This window comes from Engraulis encrasicolus, chromosome 23 (assembly GCF_034702125.1).
Source record: "Engraulis encrasicolus isolate BLACKSEA-1 chromosome 23, IST_EnEncr_1.0, whole genome shotgun sequence".
NCBI classification, from domain to species: domain Eukaryota; kingdom Metazoa; phylum Chordata; class Actinopteri; order Clupeiformes; family Engraulidae; genus Engraulis; species Engraulis encrasicolus.
In genome coordinates this window covers 4398189-4419756 of record NC_085879.1, presented here as the reverse complement: position 1 = coordinate 4419756, position 21568 = coordinate 4398189, and the positions used below count along the sequence as shown (strand labels likewise).

General features: G+C 42.1%; 3 protein-coding genes across 3 annotated transcripts; all 3 read left to right on the top strand.

The window, feature by feature from the left end:
- The first annotated feature begins 5676 nt into the window (after window positions 1–5676).
- Window positions 5677–7388, top strand: mif (macrophage migration inhibitory factor). The gene is made up of 3 exons (XM_063190170.1): window positions 5677–5872; window positions 6105–6277; window positions 7177–7388. Exons 1-3 carry the CDS (start codon window positions 5765–5767, stop codon window positions 7241–7243), a joined length of 348 nt encoding a protein of 115 aa, XP_063046240.1. The 5' UTR covers window positions 5677–5764; the 3' UTR covers window positions 7244–7388.
- A 1689-nt stretch (window positions 7389–9077) lies between these two features.
- On the top strand, window positions 9078–13111 carry selenoh (selenoprotein H). The gene is made up of 5 exons (XM_063190169.1): window positions 9078–9219; window positions 9455–9581; window positions 9966–10108; window positions 12362–12479; window positions 12770–13111. Exons 1-4 carry the CDS (start codon window positions 9198–9200, stop codon window positions 12466–12468), a joined length of 399 nt encoding a protein of 132 aa, XP_063046239.1. The 5' UTR covers window positions 9078–9197; the 3' UTR covers window positions 12469–12479; window positions 12770–13111.
- Window positions 13112–13892: 781 nt separating this feature from the next.
- On the top strand, window positions 13893–20305 carry clp1 (cleavage factor polyribonucleotide kinase subunit 1). The gene is made up of 7 exons (XM_063190513.1): window positions 13893–13924; window positions 14272–14549; window positions 15016–15123; window positions 15573–15692; window positions 16723–16860; window positions 17500–17643; window positions 19533–20305. Exons 2-7 carry the CDS (start codon window positions 14274–14276, stop codon window positions 20085–20087), a joined length of 1341 nt encoding a protein of 446 aa, XP_063046583.1. The 5' UTR covers window positions 13893–13924; window positions 14272–14273; the 3' UTR covers window positions 20088–20305.
- The last annotated feature ends 1263 nt before the right edge of the window (window positions 20306–21568 follow it).

The window sequence follows — 21568 nt, the reverse complement described above, 5'->3', positions numbered from 1 at the left end:
CAACGTTCCACGTCAACTCTGTGCTAGTTAGCCTCCGTTACACTGGCAGTCACTGACTGACCTGCCCCGCAAACTTGGAGATCTACCTCTCAATGTTAATGTCCGTTAACTAAAGTGTAATACCACCATGGACATGGTCCCTATCCACGGTTTCTTTGAGGCAGTTTTCCCACACCGTCAGCTCCAGCACTGAAAGTTGCTTGGTGGCCTCTGATATCAGGACAGTATCAGGAAGAGGGTGGTTGGCTGGGGAAATTGAGTTGATGTTCTAGGTCAGGGGTTGGGAACCTATGTCTCGAGGGCCCCCGATATAATTTTCATGTTATGCACCTTCACATGAAATATGACATGTTTTGTAAAGGAGTCTTAGAAATTACATTTGCATTACAGTCACGTCATATGGGGACCTAGAGAAGGTGGGGTCTGTTTTTAAAGGTAGCTGCCTTCAATATAGGCCTGAAGAGAAATCCTGGTTTCTCTTCATAGTACAGCCCTTGGAGGACTTTATGGCCCTAGGAGGAATTTGAAATGACCCCTCGAATGAAAAAGGTTCCCCACCCTGCCCTGTTCTAGGTAGGTCAGCCAACAACTGCTCCTCCCTTGCAAAACTGTTGTGCCCATGCCTGTGCTGATGGTTTCAGAGATGGTCTTGAGAATTTGGTCATGCCTCTGGTTTCGCTGACTCCGTCCTGAGGTCTTTTCCTGATCCTTCCCTATCTCTCTCTCTCCCCAAACATTTCCTGTCTCTCTCACTCTGGGAGTAATAAAGGTGTTAAAGCTAAATAGCTGACATACATACATACATACATACATACATACATACATACATACATACATACATACATACATACATACATACATACATACATACATACATACGCGCCTTTCTTAGAAACACAATGGGCAAGCTGGTGATTTAAGCCCCAGGAAGCTTCAGCAATTATTGTATTTCAGCTGCATCAAAAAGAGGACTGCACTCAAATGCACTCCCAAAAAATAGGCCTAGATTCAGGGAAGCTGACAGGGGAACAAAGAGGACAGTTGTGTACACTGCTGAAACAATAAAGGTGACACCAAAATAATGCATTGCTATTCCAAGTTAATTATACTTCTGTAAAAACAGCCTGTCCAGTTAGGAAACAGCACTGATTATGAATCATTTTTGTATACTCTTGTGCAAATGTAACAGGCAACAGGTTAAATTGAGAGGCAATGTCCAAAACATGTTATAATAAAATTTGTAAAAGTTATTCTTTTAGCGCATGTCCACAGTCTATTTCTCCGTTTTCATTCTTTTTGCCTGTTTTGCTCACTTTTTGGATTCTGACAGTGTCCTTCCCCTGGAGGTACCTTCAGGCTGAAGTCCCTCAGGTAGTGATGCTCATCCAAGAAGTCACATCAATGTGAGGTGTGGCCAGAAGGTTTGCTGTGACCGTCCCGCCCCACTGCTCCCTTGGGGCGCCATTGAGGGATGCCCCCTTGCACGGGTGAGTAATAAATGCAATTTTGTTGTGTGCAGAGAAGACTTCTGTGCTGTGGAGTGCTGTGTCACAATGACCATGGGAGTTGAAGTTTCCCAGTTGGGCCTTCATAGCTTTCACATGTAGGGTGCTATTGGAGAGTTTACACCCCAGTAGCGGTATCACTACTGTTTTTGTGCCAGGTGGCAAAGGAGGAGTAGTGCCAGAGCCCTATAAAATGAGCTTTGTTGGCTACTAAGGTGCATGTTTTTGTTCAAGTTACCAGGAACAGGCTCCATGAGGGGCATATGAAAGCCTGATATCCGCACTTGAGGCCTATTATTACAGGCGATTAATGTGGAGCGTGATTTGTCTATGCCAGAGAATATCAAAATTGGCATTCGCCATTGTCATTCTGTGCTCTTCACAAATGATGCTGTAGGCAGCATGACATTCTCCTCCAGACTCCAGACAGGTTACATGTGCTCAGTGTGGACCTGCTCCCATCTGTGAAAAACATTGGGCAGTGGTGAGCATGCCAATTTTGATGTTCTCTCATATCCAAATGACGCTCCACCGCAACTGGCTGTAACCATAAGCCACAAATGTAAGGATGTTGGGCCCGACCCACCTCATGGAGTCTGTTCCTGACCATTTGGGCAGAAACATAAATTACAGTCGCTTGACAAGTTCATTTTGCAGGGCCCTGGGAGTGTTTCCTGTGCAACCTGGAACAAGGAGATGGCGATCCTGCTGCTGGGTTGTAAATCCTCCCATGGAACCTCCACATCACCTGGTGTATGGCTGTGTCCCCCCCCCCCCCCCCCCAGGTATCACCTGTAAGTTTTCAACACTGAGCTGGGGGACACAGCAAACCTTCTCACCCCTCGTAATGATGTGACATCTTGGCTGAGCAGCACTTGAGAGACTTCATTGTGTGATAGACACCACCTCATGGTACCTCCAGGGGTGGCACACTTTCAGAATGAAAATGTGACCAGAAAAACATCCAGATAGGATGAAAGTAGCGAAATGGTCGGTGGACACCAAACAGCAGACTCATTTTTTGAACACGTTTCAAAAAGAATAGCAAGAAGAGAATAGCAAGAGGACAAACGAAGGAGACATAGATAGAGATTGTAGAGGCTTAAGGTCCACATAGGTTGGGCCCAGGATTTTGGCATAGGTCCACAGTGGCTGGGTCCGTGATGGATAGAGTCACACTGAATTTGGGCGATCAGATGTGGCCCCTGGTGGCAACAGGGGTGAGGAAAAACTCCCTTTTCACTTGATTCATGGTTTATACTTATAGGGGGGAAAAGCTCAATGAGGTCTGAGAAAAAACATACATAGTCAGGAAGAAACCTCTGGCAGAGACCAGCGGCCACCTAGGGGGAACCCCCTGCCAGGGCTGGTTGTGAACAGAGTAAGGACGCTGCAGCAACTGGGACGCTGTGACGCCTGGGCAGCTAGGAGTAGGCAAAGGTGGGTCTTCAGCTGCTTCTTAAGGAGTCGATGGATCTCGATGGGGATGGCGTTCATTACTGTTCCCTGTTACATTCGCCCAAAAGTAGGCAACATGGAATCAATGCTGCTTCCTAACTGGGCAGACTGATTTCATCTACCAAGTTTATCAGTCACACGAATGTTGTTGGGTTTTGTTTTTTTTAGCAGTGTAGGCCTATTGAGTTGGGGCAGTCAAACAAGGCTGCCAGCAGCTTATAACTAATCTAAATTCGAGCAACTGGATAATATTGTCCCAAACCAATGCCAGCACTATAAGGATAACTTGCAGACCACCTCTGTCTGAAGGTGTTTGTAAGGGGGTGGGCAACCTTTTTTCCCCTGGATCACCTGGATTCATTTCCATTATCCAAACTCCCATCCTCTGCTGGCCTTACACACCGTTGACGCCCCTCCTCCGTGGATAACACAAAAAGTTTCCTCGCCATTAGCCTACAGGCATAAAAACTGCTGGGGGACTTTTCCATACTCAACATCCCAAATTGCAAAAGAGAAAATTATCTTTGAATTATGATTTTGAGAGATATTGCATTAAACTTTTATGATAGAAGTTCTATCATCAATGACGTCTTGTGACGTCATCACAAGACCACAAGCACAAGGGAGGATGGGAGTTTGGACAATGGAATGCATCCTTGGGTGGACAATCAGAGTGACTTCCTGCTGCGGGGTGAGTGTGTGAACACACAATTTCTGATCTAAAAAATCCCATGCAGCGCAGTTCATAATAAACAGTTTTTGTTTCAATAATAGCCTACATACAAACCCCAACTCCAGAAGTTGGGACACAAGGTAAATTGTGAATAATAACAAAATACTGCCATTTTCAAAACGTCTGATTCTTACATTAGATGTAGAACGGCACAAAGAAAACATATCAGCCATCAAAACTGACCAAAATTATTGTTTTGGGGGTTATACATGAATATGTAAAAACAACACATCTCAAAAGAGTTGGGACAGGGACAATAAAAGGCAGCAAATGTCGAGAAAGACTAAAAACAAAACATAAGACAACACTTAACAGTTAATTACATTAACTGACGAGAACATTTTATATAAAAAACAGTTTAAATTCCTATCTTGGACGTGATTTCACTAGCTTAAATTGTGGATGTATTCCTCGTCATGTTTTGCAATATTTTCCTTTCTGTAGTGCTTACAGTGTGACAGGTATTTGACCAAAAGCCTGCCATTTTATCACCTGCTGGTCCTTATGATGGAGTTTAACTGTTAAAACATAGTAGAGACTGTAATCTGTCCTTGCTATGTGGCTGTAATTGAAGATCCCCCTTCAAAATATAATGCATGGGTGGCGTTTTATGCTGTTTAAAACCCATTTATATCATTCAGCACTGTATTTAACTCTACAGATGAGTGAGAATAACTTAACCAATGCACCACTGCACCCCCATGCCATCATGGAGGCTGACTTTTGAAGTTAGCACTAACACAAGTTGGAAGGTCCATTTTCATTGTAGCACAGGGTGTGCAAGACCCTTTCTTTCAAAACGAATTGACTTCTGCAACTTATTCTGACTTCTGTAATCAAAGGACAGTTTCCCATGTCTTCTGGGTCTATTTCAAGTGAGCTCGGGTGCATAGGAGAATGTTAAACCCCTCTATCATTTGCACACATGGAGCGATCTTAATATGGTCAATTTTCAATAGCTGTAATTCTTGGAGTGCTAGAGTGAGACTACAGCCAATATGTATTTCATGATGTCATGAACATATACAATGATATTAATTATTATATTCACTCAATATTAATAATGGTAAATCAAAGGGAATTCAAAAATGTATGTAATAACTATGGTAATTATTCCCTCTGCATCTTTAATTCTGAGTGACTCAGCGTCTCTGTGATGGTCTCATACCTGGACACTCATATTGTCCAACAGTACAATTCATTTTGAAATGTTCTTCTTTGTTGTCTTATCTTATTTGGATGTTTATTACATTTCACTGATCCCCGTCCCAACTTATTTGAGACGTGTTGCAGTAATCAAATGATAAATTAGTGCTATGTCCCCCAAAACCCAGGTAGCAAAGTTTATCTGGCCCATTGTTGGCCCGATCCTTTTTTCGCGAGTGATAACAGTCGGCCCAATTCTGGCTTTGCCGCAGCCCAATAATGGTCCTATTATATGCCGACAGTGTCGGCTCAGTGTTGGCTCAGTTACTGCCTGAGACTGACAGTTATTTTCAGTGTCGGCAGAGTGTTGGCTCAGTTACTGCAAGAAGTGACAGTTATTTTCAGTGTTCTATGAAGTGTTGGCTGAGTCACGGTAACCAGTGTTCCAGCCGAGCCGACTCTCAGCCGACAGTGCCGACATTCTGCCAAGATCGGGCCGACTGTTCTTAACGGTTTTTGCTACCTGGGAACAATATTTTTTTTCTCGGTTTTAACACTTAATATGTTGTCTTTTCACAATTCTCCATTAAATGAATGGATTGAATGTTTTGAAAAGGATAGCATCTCTGGATTTTATTCACAGCTTACCAAACGTCCCAACTTCCCCGGAGTTGGGGTTTGTACATTCACCATCTCGCAAATCCGCTGCGCAGCGCGCAGGAGCCGAAAATTCTAACCAGAATGTCAGCTTGCGCGCAGCGCATACTGCTTCTGCATGCACCTTCACGAACGCGCCCAACATCAGAGTAGGTTCAAAAGGCGCATGCGCGATTTAACTCAAAACGGATCTTCTCTACTGTGCATCCGTGCAGTCTGTCAGGCATACATTCTGCAGAAGTAATCTCTCTGTTTAAACGCAATCATGCCGATGTTCGTGGTGAACACCAATGTTGCAAGAAGTTCTGTTCCAGAAGCTCTCTTGACAGAAGCTACTAACGAACTGTCCAAAGCAATGGGGAAACCTGCACAGGTGAGTTTATGAAGCTGAATTTACTTTCGATGCAGCTAGCCACCAAGCCTGTAAATATGTAATGATAGGCCCGTGTCCTCATGAACCCGAACTAGCGTAGAGATCAATACACTTGTTCTTGTGATGCATTGCAGAGCCTGTATATCTATGGCTCTGATGCATTGCGCTCAACTTGAACGCTTCTTTGCTATGTCCCTTAGCTTATATTTGTCCTGCTTGTGCTCATTCACAGTATATCGCTGTACACATTAACGCGGATCAGATGATGATGTTCGGTGGGAAGTCGGATCCGTGCGCCCTGTGCTCCTTGATCAGCATCGGTAAAATCGGAGGCGCTCAGAACAAACAGTACTCCCAGTTACTGTGCGGCATGCTCAACAAACACCTGGGCATCTCTCCTGACAGGTAGGCATGGCATACACATGTATAAGACTGCTAAACGTTGTTGTGTGAGGCCATGCCAATGAAATCTATACTTGCCTTCAGCAATTAGGAAAGTGTTGTTTTACCCTACTCCATCTCTAGAGTTATGATTGTGAAAGGCCGGGGGTGCAAAGAAAAAATAATGTGGCTTGGCCAATGTAAGGTCATTGCTTTGTCATGGTAAAGTTTGTGAATCCCTGCCTAGGTTGATTGTTTGGCAGGCCTCTTACACCATGCAGCTCTGCACTGGAGCTATGCATGAATATAATTCCATAATGCACTATGACTGTGCTGTCTCCACACATGTGAATTATTATATCCCCTTTTTGTTAACCAGGCAGGGCGTATTATAAAGTTTGAACTATGAGCATCAGATTTTCTCTGGTGGTATAGGATTTATTTACTCACCTCCAGAGTTTACAAAACCACCCATCACAGTTAATTTTCCATCACCTGTTTTTCGATAATCTCATCAATGAATATGGACCCAATTTCCTCAGGGGCGACCGCAACTCAAGCCTAATTCTTCTCATAATGATCAGTCTTCAAGTGCTAACTTGGCAAGGACTCCTTGATAGCTGAGGTGCAATATCTCAATGGCACCCCCTGGATAAATAAGGTCAAATTTAATAAATAAATTAACTGAAAGAAAGTAGATGAGGGATCTCCACTTTCCACTAGCGGACACGAGAAGGCCCTGAAGTTTTTCTTTTATGTTATATCGCTTTCTATTTTAATAAGGTCCTTCAGTAGTGCCTCATCCTTTTGTCACATGTATAAGTACATAGAGACTGCATTCATTGTTAGATCGCACAAGGGTTTTTTTCTGTATTGCTACAGCGTGCTGCTACACTTTTAATTTGAATTGGTTTTTTTTCCAGGATCTACATCAACTTTACTGACATGAAAGGGGAGAATGTGGCGTATAACAACTCCACTTTTGGCTGAGATTGAACGCTTCATCTTGAAGAGGAATAGCACAGTCGTCCACAGCAGACATCATGAACAAATCAACAAGGCACTTTAGATTCCATTGAGAAATTTCGTAAAATGTAGTGTATGCCAATAATAAATGAAACAAAAAAAATCAAAGCTGCTTTGTTTGTCAAATTACTTCAGGTGTTAAGTCATCTTGTTTGGATAACGGTGAACTTTGAGAGTTTCATTTGGTTAATTTAATTTGAACTTTGGAGCCGTTTTGTTCTTGGTGCAGGATAAATAATTAGCCCTGATGTCTGAAACTCCTGACTGTTCTCGCTCTCCTCCTCCCAGATTGAGACCCACAGATCATCATGCACTTAACACGCATGCATTTTGTACACAAGTTAATACAAGCTTTATTTTGTCGCTTGGAACTGTTCGGGTCTAAAAGCTGCAATTTCACTCCAGAGTATGACCTGTACATGATTTTAAACTGTTCCTTTTACAACTTGGATATGTTTGTGACAATACTACTTCATTTTGCAGGTGTAGGCCTGCAAGGTGCTTCTCCTTTATGGCCTGATTTTTTTTTAATAAACAAGAAAATGTTCCCTTTGATATTACTAATGAATAATAATAAACCCATATTTTCATTAATTTAATATTGATTTCTCTGAATTTTAGTCAATAAAGATACACCCAAATAACAAAAAATGGAGAAAGTCAGGATGTTTCCACGATTTGCCACTGACAGGTCAGCGACCTCACATGCTCATGCGCCTCATAATGCTGTTCTGAATGTATTCCAGTATTCCAATGTGTTCCAATAGGCCTATTTCAATGTGTTCCAGTATTCCGCAGGTCTTGTTGGGGTGGAGTATGACAGTCCCAGATGTCCCAGATGTACCCAATGGCAAGTGTTCCTAATCTTTTCCAACGTGGGGCCCACTTGAAATTTTCAAAAATGTTGTTTGGGAACAACCTATGACCCCATAAACAATAAAACCCAAATAAATCAATAGCAACACACCCAAAAATTAGATTTTTAGAAAATTATTTTTAGGCCCACTGGGAATACCTTCATGGCCCCGGCCCACAGTTTGAGAATCACTGCTCTATGGGATCCAGGTCAGGGGACATCGCTGGCCATACCACTCTCATTTCCTGAAGTCCAGCTATGACACGATTCTGGCAAGATGTGGTGGAGCAATATCATCTATGAAAAGAAAGTTGGGGGAGTGCAGGTGAATTTGGGGGATGGTGATGGTTTGATGTCTATGAGGTAAGAGTGGCCTAGCCATCTAGAATAAACAATTTCAGCATCTTAAAATGAACTAGGCATGGGTCTTGGCACTGATATTTAGAGCACGCTGTACACATTAAGAGCATTGCATAGAAAACATAATCGCCCAAAACACTTGCCTTTTCATCCCAAAACATCTCTGAAGTGAAATAAACACTTTGCATTACATCCACAACACACAGACCCCGAGTATCCCCAACTTTGTGAGTACTGTAGGTCTCGGTTTAGGTCCTGTGGTCCAGGGTGTCCCTACGTTTGGGGGGGGGGGGGGGGGGGGGGGCTCACATTCTACTTTCTTTTAGAGCCATTGAACTTTCTGGTCATATCATGATATTAGGACTTGACTGTCATACAAGAACTACACAATGACCCAACCTCTTATAGGCCTAGCCTACTCACTGTGCATAGGCCTACATTTTCGCAAATTCACTCTTGAGAGGCGATTGCGAACAAAAAAAAAATCATTAGGCCCTATGGGCGTTGGTGCTCCAGGTTGGTAGGTGGCGATGTCTCAAAAGTGAAGCCTTCGTATACAGCGCGCGAAAACTCCAACCAGGGTCATCACATGGCACAACAACCGAGGACATAAATTCAGAAAGTGGCCGAATGGAAGCTTTCTAGATTGAGTGCTGGTGTTACAGTGGTGTTGGTTCAAAATTTACAAAGGCAATACTGACAATGGCCTCGCGACCAAAATCAGGTGGGGTTTTTAAAAAGTGTTAATATGCAATACGAAAATCCAAGGTGAAAGTTTGTTGTACTGTGCCTTAATGTTTTGTTGTGACGAGATTTACCGAGTATTTACATGCCACCATGTTTTGGCCTACAGCAAAACACCCAAACAGTCAAACCTGGCACTCATATTCCAACAATTATGTTTGATGATATGAGTTAACTACTATGTTGTTAACTGTTATGCCTTGCGACTGTAAAAGCCCGTGCTTCGAAGCGCAAGGCCGACAGTGAAGAAACTGCGCCTATTGCTGCTGTGGTCGACAAGAAAGGAAAAGAAGAACTGGAGGTGGTGGAGGAGGAGGGTTGCAGAGTCGTCATTGAGCATTGGTGAGCTTGAAATGCTAAGCTGATTAACTTGGTGGAAAAAATAGTACAAACACACATGCATACAGGCCCATGTTGTTATGAATTTGTCTGCAAAATGTGTGGCCCTATATATATATATATAGGCTATGGTAGAGTTCTGTGCAAACGTTTTAGTCAGTGGATTTCTACACAATGAAATTTCATTGAAGCACCTTAAAGAAAGCACCACTGCACTTGTTGCAGTAAAGACACAATCTATTTGTACTTATTATGCACTTTTGCATTACAGTGTTTACACACAACATTCACTTTAACTTTGCCCATTGCCAATCAATAGCATTAATACAATTGTAAACTTGATTTTGCTATTAACGATATATCTGGATGTGTTCTCTTGTCTTTCAGCAAAAGCTGACAAGTGTATGGGCGAAATGCCGCTGCAGTGAAGTCTGCAATCCAGGAAGCACACCCAGACTTGTGTGTGGTACTGAACCCCCAGAAACCTCGACGAAACAGTTTTGAGGTCACCCTGGTAGACGCTGGCAATGGTAAGAGTTCACCTAAATATTCCGTATGAGGTGAATAAACAAAGCTTAGAGGCCGATGACCCCTTGAGTGATGTTCAAAGGCATTGCTGATATTCTGCTACTACAGGGGGGAAAAAACACTGAAACCGGCTATTCTTAGCAAGTAGCTTTAACCTCTGTGGCAATAATTTAGTGTTTGTAGTGGATTGTTATAATAATAATAATAATAATGCATTTTATTTGAAAGCGCCTTTCAAAACTCTCAAGGACACTGTACAGTTATGACCTGCTTGAAACTGTAAATCAAATGGGCACACTGCACTTCACACACAGAGGGAAGGCATGTGGAAGACAGTTAGTACAAAGTTCAGTGGAAATTGCAAGCACCTGGATTTGCTATCATCCATGTCCAAATTCTGACTTTTTATCAGATTTTAACATCATCCAGTCTCATACCCTCATCCATAAGTAAGGGACAATAGAGGGGACAAATCGATCTTTGATTATTATTTTAAAAACAGACAGAGTGCAATATCTCAGATCTGGTAATTGATCCATCCTACAAGCTATTCTCTGAACTCTCCTCTCAGGAATCTTGTACAGCCAGCCTTACTGTAGAACGAAGAGGCTTAACATCTATTGTGCCTGGAAGCATTCAACCATGAAATAAATGCATATAGGTTATGTGCCCAGGGCTCTAAATTAACTTTTTCCACCACCAGCCAATTTGGCTAGCGGACATTTTTTCTTACCAGCCAAATAGAAGTTCAACTAGCCATTTTTTTTAATCTCGCCAAAATAAACTATGCATTAGGCTAGTTATTTTTTTTCTAATTAAATGGTCATTTTGTCCAACTGTTTCTACAACACAGATACACTATAGGCCTGCATAGACTACTATAGGCTATGCCTACATAATAAGCATATTATAGGCTATATATTTTTTCGTTATTTTTTAACTTATGCTTTATTTTTTACTTTCATTACTTATCCTAATTAATTTGATTAATTTTTGTTCAATTCATCTGAAAACAGCTGAATCACATCACACAAGCCACTCACATAACAGACCTTTAACATACAGTAACCAAGCACACAGCCAAACACTACAAAACCTCACATACGCACACCCAAAGGAAGGAGAAGAGATGAGAGGAAAAGGAGAGGAGAGAGGAGGAGCTCTTCTCTACCATGCGCAACAAAATGACAAGAAGCCTAGTTTAATTAAAAGTAAATGATATCTCGGGAATCTTCGCTTCCTTTGTTACTTCCACAGCTTCGTCGTTGGTTGCTTTTTTTTCTTTCCGATGGCGTGGGCTTTCCAACTTAGTTGCGCCAGGACTCTGAACATTTCAGAAGACAACTGAACTGACCACTACGGTCACACTACTCTGACAGTCGGCTCTCCTCCTCTGCCCTGGTCGCTATTTCGTTCCACAACCACTCATTTTTAACGTCACTATTTACAATTTCTACTAGCATTCACCAACACACAGAACCTTGCTCTAACCCCCGCCACATTCTCATCACTCGCACAAAACATAGTCTACACAACAGAAGTAGCGCTATGCATAATCTGCGTAAATCCTGTTATTGAAACGGTCAGGGCCTCGCTGCTTCAAAAATGCAGCCTGTTAAAGCAAGGTTCATATAGTAATAATAACAGTAGTGACGTTAAAAAGGTTGTAGCGAAAGCGACGAGAGCATAGGAGGAGAGCTGCCTGTCAGCGCAGCTTAGCTGACAGAAGGCTGGTCGTCTGAAATGTTTTCACTCCTGGCGCGCGCAACAGCATGGAGTTGACGCTCGATGCACTGGAAAGCCCACGGTGGGAGGCTACGTCGTGACGCTAGTGTCCGTGGGTAATGTAGGAAATCTCGCCGTATAACGTTCGTCAGAGCAGCGGTTTACCGTTCATAAGTTACTGTAGCCTACTCGAGCGCTAGGCCTACTAGCCAAATTGGCGGGTAGGTATTTTTTTCTACTAGCCAAAAATAATTTTCACCCGTGTTTGGCGTGTTGGCGTGTGTTAATTTAGAGCCCTGGTTATGTGTACTGTATTACATGCATTTTTATAGATGATACTTTTATTACTTCATTGCCATTATTGTAGGATTTTAGACATGCCTGTGTATTGTTGTGATGGTCTGTATGTCAATGTGTTTGTTCTATGGCTCCTGAACGCAAGACAAATTCCCTTCCTGACAAAGGTTTCATTCATTCATTCATTCATTTGAGTATCTACAAAATCTTTCCCTCTGCCTCTATCTTTTCAGAGACCTGTCTGTGGTCGGGAATTAAGAAGGGCCCTCCTCGTAAACTCAAGTTCCCTGACCCTGCAGAGGTGCTGTCTGCCTTGAGTAAGGAGATGGACAGTAAATAATCACCAGTGAGGTTCGTCAATTAGAATTATTAATTTACCAATGCACAGAAGAACATTTTAAGAGCTTTGTCGCAAAATTGACCTATATCCTTTTTGGAACATTGTTGGAAATCGAGTGTGATCTCAAAATATCGAATGGCAAGAAGTCACACATAGATGATGGGATATCTGAACAGTCATTTCTGATAATGAAATGTTAGTCAAAAAATGGCACTTGCTTCGTTTTGCAACAAAGCTCTTCATTACACCTTCTTTGAACCTGATTGACTCAGTGTCTATTATTATTTTTGTATATTTGCAGATACTGTCGGTAGGATCTGAGCAACTGCATGCATAATGATTGGGACGGACCAAAGGATCTTTTCAGTCTCTCCCCTGATGGCCTTGCTGCAGTGTTTGGAACCTGTCAGTATGATCATTTGGTGCCATGGCTCCTTGCTGACTGTGTTATATGCTATACAGTGCTGTGTTTTGTAAGAGATTGTGTTATTTGATGCTGTGTAGTGCAACTTTAAACCATTATGTTCAAACCATTATGTAACTCTTAAACTATTGTTTACCTCATAAATGTTGTCCGTGGAAGTGTTGGACTGTGTTTCATGAAACTTACCTCTTTTATAAATAAATACATTCTTAAGTTTGAGTGATATATACACGAGTGGTCATTTTAGTATATTTTTATAGTGTGCAAAATGGCTTCACCGTTGCTCTTTTCTTCCCAGTATAGCCCATAACTTGCAGCAACTTCCAACAGTATACGGTGTATATTATATGAGTGGTACAGATGGCTGTAGGACAATATAAGATGTGGAACGTAAAGTAAGCACAGAGTAGTTAGAATAGTTGAAGCATCCAAATGTATTATTGCTCAACAGTGAGTCACCTTATCCGTGTTAGGATGCTTCTGTTTGAATAGTCCATGATTAAATGAAGGCACTATTGATGACTCAGTAGAATTCAGTGACTAGAAAAAACACAAGGACACATTGCAAGGAAGTGTAGAAATAGAAAGGAATGCAGTGTTCTAAGTGGCTAATAAAATAAAGCAAAGGTGTGTGTGTGTGTGTGTGTTTGTAAGAGAGCTCAAATTTCTACAGGAAAGCTTTAGAGGAAACACTGATCTCTCAAATGTATTTTGTTAGGTCAGATAGCCTTGCCTACAGCACATTCACTTTGGGTACAAAAATTGAGTAAATGGCAGTCTGAAAGTAACAAAGGTCCTCTGCATCTGCTCAAACCCATCAAAGTGTTGGTGTCTTCATTTTAATGTCATTTTGCACACACATATTGTGAAGTTTCCCTGAAATATAGCCTAAATGTAAAATAAAATGGTCTGGATGTGCCAGGGGATGTGCGCAGAATGAGGCCCGTGACATCATCAACAGTGGCCGGAAGTGCGGTTTGTGTTTTGTATTGTCTGAGTGGCACGTTGACATTTGTCACTGTGAAAAGTAAAGTAAGTGAAATTTTAAATATGTAAACACATTTTAGATTAGACATTTCCTTCCAGATTTCGTATGACATATTTACCGAGCTGTTTAAGTGTCTGTATTGTCCTCACCTGCTTGAGTGTAGGCTAGACAAGCTCTTAGATGTGGTTAACAAGACCGCCGATTGTACCTCGGTACTTGTATTGGGTGTATTATCAGAGATTTTATTAGGGAAGAGAACTTTGGTATTATGTTCTGACCTGCAACAGCACACAGGAGAACTGTATTGCATGTCCAACTAATCGTTACTTTTGGCTCTGATAATTTGAGTAGGAAAGTGGTAAGCACAACGAACTTCTCTCTCTATTCGCAGCCATGACTACGGAAGGTCTTGAAAAATCAGCCGAGGACGGAGCAGCTTCCAGTGGGGCGACTGCGCCCTCGGGAACTCGTTTCGACTTGGAGAAAGAGACGGAACTTCGTTTTGAAGTAGAAGCTGGGGAAAGGGTACAGCTAGAACTTCTCTCTGGGCTAGCGGAAATATTCGGCTCAGAACTCAACAAGAATAAAAAATACACATTTGGTCCTGGCTCAAAAATCGCTGTATTCACATGGCAGGGCTGTAGCGTCTCCCTCTCAGGAAAGACTGAGGTAAGTTAACACATGACTCCTTAAGTAATTTTATCATTTTGACTCTTGACTTAAAGAGATGGTTTGGAGTAGATTCAACCTAGGGTCATTTGAACCGTGACATCTGTCAAGTAGTTCCCACCTGTCTTGAATAAACCGTCATGTTAAACTTACAAAGGTCGTTAGTCACTGGAAGTGTTGGACAACATTTCAATGCAATTGCCTATTTTATAAAGAATACAGTCTTAGAAGTTTGTGAGTGTAGTGTCATTTTAATGGACTTCTTCCCGCATGTCTGTGCCTACCTGTCTTGAATAATAAATCCATATATCTTGCTCTCAAGATGAGTCATGTGCACTATTATGGGTCTTTAATATTGCTATTAATCTAACTGTTAAGCATACTGAGCTGCATGTCTTGTATGAATTGTGCTCTACAAGTGTCGTTACTACTACTACTACTATTATTGTCTTTATGTTTCCTTCAGGTTGCTTATGTTTCCAAAGACACTCCTATGCTCCTGTACCTCAACACCCATGCTGCTTTGGAACAGATGAGGCAACAAGCCGAGCGAGAGAATGAAAGAGGACCACGGGTCAGTCTGGGTCTCCCCATTTAATGAATTCACTAAGTCGGACATCCGTCCATTTCTCTCGTTTCCACGAGGCACCCACTATACTCATTTGTGCACTGTTGTGATAGTCTTTGTCAGTATGGGTCACCCCTTACCTTGAATAGGTGCGTATCATTGTAATTGCATGTCATTCAAGTGTTAAGAAATCCTGCACACTGTCCATTCGTCCAGCAAACTTTTATGCAATGTTTCGGTCATCTGACCTGGTTTACCTGAAGAGGGTCGGATGAACTAAATGTACAGTATTAAAGTTTGCTGGTGGAATGGACACTGTGTAGGATTTCTTAACACATAACAATGAAGCCAAAAATACTCTGCTGTTTTATGAAATTTTGATACTTTAATTATTATTATTTTATTTCTTTATACGCATCCTTGACAGCATGTACTTGTGTTGCATGATTATGTAGGTTATGGTGGTTGGCCCTACTGATGTGGGGAAGTCAACAGTGTGCCGCCTGCTTCTGAACTATGCTGTACGACTTGGAAGAAGGCCGACGTTGGTTGAACTGGATGTCGGTCAAAGTGGTGTGAGTATATCACGGTTTAGAAAAATATTCAAACTAGTCTATTGGTCGGAAATAGTCATTATGTGGCTCAAAGTACAGTTGACCACTGAACTGCAAAAAAGTTCCCATGACAACTGCAGCAAATATTAGCTCGAGCAGGAATTGAGCTGTCAAACCATTGAGAGTAAATAGAATGGAGGCCAAAATTCTATTTCATTGTTGAAGCCAAGTTGGAGCCAAGGTTGGACCCAAAAAGACCAAAAAATGGCCAAATCCCATTCATTCCTATGAGAGACATAAAACCCTGTATCTCCCTTAAATGCCACTCCAGGGGGATCATTTTTCGCTCAACTAGTAGGTCCCCTTGCTCTCCAACTTACCAGGGTGGTGATTTTTTGTGGTGATGTTTTATTTTAGAGAGATATTAAAAGTTAAATTGACCAATGAGCATCAGAACATGGTTTGATTGACCGTTAGAAGTCTTGTTGTTGTCCAATCAGCACCTGCGTTTGGCGTTGCTAAGGTGGAATGTAAGTTGGAATGTTCCCAAATCTGGCTTCAAAGCGTTGAATGGCACATAGCGTTGATTTGGCGTCCATTCTATTTACTGTCAATGTGTCAAACAGATCATGAACATATTTGTGGGATGTTCAATACAGGGCATCCAAATGTACTTAAAATGTATGTGTAGACTTTAAATTGTTATAAAGTAGGTGTTAATAAATCAATCAGGTAGTTTGCAAAATGAAATAGAATTGAATGACCTAAAATTACTGTTTTGAGACCACCTATTCTCAAACTGTATAATGTATAATGGCTTCTCTGGGAGACCTGAAATGTCACTGAAAGTGAATGCAGCCATTGAAAATGAATGCACAAAAAATGTTGGCACTCAGCAGTGCCTGGACCAGATTTAGCAGGCGGTGACAAAACAGTTAACTGATGTATTTTAATTTAATTGCTTTTATGAACACCTACTTAACAATAATTTAAAGTGTGTACATTTTTTTCGCCACCTACGATTAACCAATATTTCTTGTTGCTGTTGAAGGTGTCAGTTCCAGGAACAATGTCAGCCTTGTGCATTGAGCGTCCAGCTGATGTGGAGGAGGGCTTCTCAGTCCAGGCTCCACTCGTCTATCACTTCGGCTCCACCACCCCAGGAACTAACATCAAACTCTATAACAAAGTAGGTTCCACATTCACTTAAACCTCTCTATCTAAAATCACCTAGCTTTAAAATTACCTATTAGGTTTTGAAGTGCTTACTTTCAGATGACCCGTTTCATAAATTATTCTGTTTTTTCCTAATATAGCAAGTGTCAATATGTGTTGATGCATTGACGGAAGATGCTGCTAATTTGCCAACATTTGTGTTACACAGTGTAGGATTAGAGGGTTGCAGGTTCGAATCCCTGCCCCAGGGCTTGACATTAACTTTTGTGCTCACTGGGACTGTGTGGCTAGTGGCTTTACAGAGTCACTAGCCTTTCAACCTTTCTAGTAGCCACACTTATCACTTTTCTACCATGACAGTCTATATTTAAGCTAAGAAGAAAAGTGTACCTTTAACATGGTGTCTTGCATGAAAATACAAATACAAAAAGTTTATGATGCAAAAACAACAAAATACTAGTACTGTGCATCTTGTCCATGGGTAAACTACCTGCCAAAGTGGCTAGTGACACTGGAATCATTACTAGCCACAGCCAAGTTTTATCAGCATTTGACTGGTTGGCAGGTGCCAGTGCCCTGTACCTAAATAAAAGTAAGACGATGATTTGGATAAAATTGCCTGCTAAGTGTAATGTAACGTAATGTCTTGCAGCTGACGTCAACCCTGGCCGACGTCTTCTCCCAGCGTTGTGAGGTGAACAGGAAAGCCAGCGTGGGAGGCTGCATCATCAACACCTGCGGCTGGGTGAAGGGCTCAGGCTACCAGGCCCTGGTGCACTGCGCGTCAGCCTTCCAGGTGCAGTGTTGGGGAGTAACTAATTGTCACTGGATTGTGTAATTTAACTACAAAATAAATATGGAACTGCAATCAGTTGCAGTTACAACAAGAAAAGCAATTCAATTTACAGTTACTTACGGAAATATATATATATATATATATATATATATATATATATATATACACAGTCCCAGGAAAAAAGTTTGTACACCCTTTGAAATTTCTTACATTTCTGTCAAAATTGATCATAAAACATGGTCTGATCTTCCCGGAAATCTCGAGAAGGAACAATCAGAGTATGCTTTAATTAATTCCACCCAAACATTTACATGTTATCATATTTTTATTGGTCATAAGGCCATAACATTCACAGGAGAGCAGGGCATAAGTAAGTACACCCTTGCATTAAGTAGGTTTTAACCCTCAGTTAGTTGCAATATCATCAACCAGACTTGTCCTGTAGTTACAGATCAGATTAACAAAACAATCTGTTTGTATCTTGTCTCCCTCTTCTTTAGAGAACTGCCTCTCGTCAGCAAGGTTTGTGGGATGTCTGGAGTGCATAGCTTTCTTGACTTCATGCCATATAATCTCAATTGTTTTTTGTCAGGGCTTTGACTGGGCTATTTCAGAATGTGTATTTCATTATAATGAAGCCATTCCAAGGTCGATTTGCTTCTAAAGTATGGGTTGTTGTCACATTTCAGGACCCATACTCTTGTGTGCTTCAACTGTGCGACAGACTTCCTCACATTTTTTCTGTAAAATATCACAATAAATTTGAGTTCATTGTTCCACTGATAATAGCAAACTGTCAAGGGCTTGAGGCAGCAAGGTAGCCGCATATAATGATGCTCCCGCCACCATACTCAGAAGAGGAGATGTAACCAAGAATAGCTAAAAATGGGATTCATTCTGCCAATCTAAAATTAATGGGGTTTCTGTCCAAAAAAATATTGCTGCACCTTTGAGGTTTGTGAAAAAGCATTTATATGCTTCATAGAATTACTGCAAAATATTCTGTAGACCAACGTTGAAACCAAAGTTGAATTGTTCAGGGGAACACACAATGTCATGTTTGGAGGAGAACTGGAGAACCACACCTTCACCAAAACATCATCTCCACCTTTGAGTATGGTGGCGGGAGCATCATTATATGCGGCTACCTTGCTGCTTCAGGCCCTTTTCAGTTTGTTATTATCAGTGGAACAATGAACTCAGAAGTTTATCAAGATATTTTGCAGAAAAAAGTGAGGTAGTCTGTCACACAGTTGAAGCACACAAGAGGATGGGTGCTGAAATGTGACAAAAACCCATACTTTAGAAGCAAATCGACTTTAGAATGGCTTCATAATAATGAAATACACATTCTGGAATAGCCCAGTCAAAGCCCTGACAAAAAAATGAGATTATATGGCATGAACTCAAGAAAGCTATGCACTCCAGACATCCCACAAACCTTGCTTACGAGAGGCAGTTTTCTAAAGAAGAGGGAGACCAGATACATCCAGATTGTTTTGTTCATCTGATCTGCAACTACAGGAAACATCTGGTTGAGGTTATTGTGACTAACTTAGGGTTAAAACCGATTAAATGCAAGGGTGTACTTACTTATGCCTTGCTGTCCTGTGAATGTTTACATCTTATGGCCAATGAAAATATGAAAACTTGTAAATATTTGGGTTGAATTAGTTAAAGCAGACTCTGGTTGTTCCTTCTTGTGATTTCCGGGAAGATCAGACCATGTTTTATGACCAATTTTGACAGAAAGGTAAGAAATTTCAAAGGGTGTACAAACTTTTTCCTGGGGCTGTATATATATATTTTGTTACATATGAATATTGTAAACAAAGCCATCTATTTACAAGGGGTTTCTTGTGCAAACCTATCTTCCCAACCTTGTCTAGGTGGACGTGGTGTTGGTGCTGGACCAGGAGAGGCTGTATAATGAGCTGAAGCGCGACTTGCCCCACTTTGTGCGCGTGGTGCTGCTGCCCAAGTCCGGCGGCGTGGTGGAGCGCTCCAAAGACTGCCGCCGTGAGTCTCGCGACGAGAAGATCCGTGAGTACTTCTACGGCTTCCGCGGCAACACATTCTTCCCCCACGCGTTCGACGTCCGGTTCTCGGACGTGCGCATCTACAAGATCGGCGCGCCGTCTATCCCAGACTCGTGCCTGCCACTGGGCATGTCCCAGGACGACACACAGCTCAAGCTGGTCCCGGTGAGCCCGGGCCGGGACCTGACGCACCACGTTCTGAGTGTGAGCTGTGCGGAGGATGATACGGGAGACGGGGGATCAGCGCGGGGCCGGGGGGTGCTGGAGAACCCTGTGTGTGGCTTCATAGTGGTGACGGCAGTGGACACGCAGGCCCAAGTGATGACAGTCCTGTCACCGGCACCTCGACCTCTGCCCAGGCACACGCTGCTGATCATGGACATCCGCTTCATTGACCTGAAGTAGATAAGAAGCAGACGAGAGACAATCAGTGAAGTGTAAACACAACACATCCCCATTGGGATTGAACATGTACATTTAAAAGCTGCTAAATGCATTGCTTCAGTTGAATTTAGGTTAAATGTTTGATCTGCCAATGCTGGCAGTGAGGCTATACATTTTCCATTAAACATGTACATAATTTGTTTTAGATTGATAATTGTTACTCATTTTTTTCTAATAAAATATTTTACTACTGTACTACTACCACTGTATTTTGGGTTGTACTTTTGAAGAATTGTGTAGCAACTTGGATTGTTCACTATATTATGGTGCAAGTCTTTAACAAAAACATTACCTTTATCGACCGCATGGGCGCATTATCCGCAAACATTTGTCTGCGCAACTCCATCAGGGACGAAATTAAAACCGGAAAGGGTGTTAGATTGTCCAGTTGTGTGCTCATGACCGCCCTGGGGAGCAGTGTTTTTAATTTCACAATACTGTAACAGTGTTTAAGGACTTCTTAGGCCATATCAAAGGAAATGAACCTAGTTGGATTATTTCTTCAAATAACATACCTCTGGACCGGTCAGTGAAATATAGGCAGAATCTTTAGTCTGCTGCCCTCGTGAGTTGATGAGTCTGTGACAACAGCGAAAACAGGAATTCGCTTGCAAGTCGTTTATCTGAAGGATCTGTTTTGTCAGGGTGTGACTTGCCACACACTTCACAGCAGGGGACTTGCCGTTTCATCCCTCAGAAGTTACTTGCGGAAACTACACGATGAAGTCACTCACAGGATAGTTTGTGGGTGAACCATGATGAAGTGGCAGTTTTGTTTAAAGATCGCCTCTCAACGTAATTTAATTAATATTGCCGTGTTCCCAATTGTTATTGAATGTGTTACGCGTTGGTCCTGTTTTAAAAAACGTTCTGGTTGCTTTGTTTCAAGACGTTTTTGCAAGCTGGCAAGGTGGCTTGTGGAGAAACGAGAGAGTGTTCCGTGTTTCTCGTGGAAATGCGTCTCTGATTGGCTCACTCCTCCTGCTCTCAAAGAAACGCGTCTCTGATTGGCTCAGTCCTCCAGCCTTGGGAGAGAATGTAATGGGAAACAGAGTCGCCACTTCTCCGGGTGGTACTGCACTATAGGGGCGCCAACGGAGGCGTGCAGGCTCCATTCAGGGCTGTGCTCTTTCGACAGCGACCCCTAGGCGAGCTGTAGGCACGGAGCAACCGGAGTGAGCAGGCTTTATGTATGAGGCTTTGTGCTGTGTGTGTACCTGAGAGTAGCAACCAGCTGATAGCTAAGCTAAGCTATGTTTCGGACCACCAGACGTTGCTTGTTTTGAAAACAAGCAGAAAAAAATTACTCGACATGTTTTTAGATAAATGGGTCGATATAAACCTTTGTGGGCAACGCCTTCTTTCGACGTGACGAAACACAGAAAGGCTTTCGTGATTCGCTCGTTTCTCTGCATTATTGATGTAAATTGGGAAACACCGGG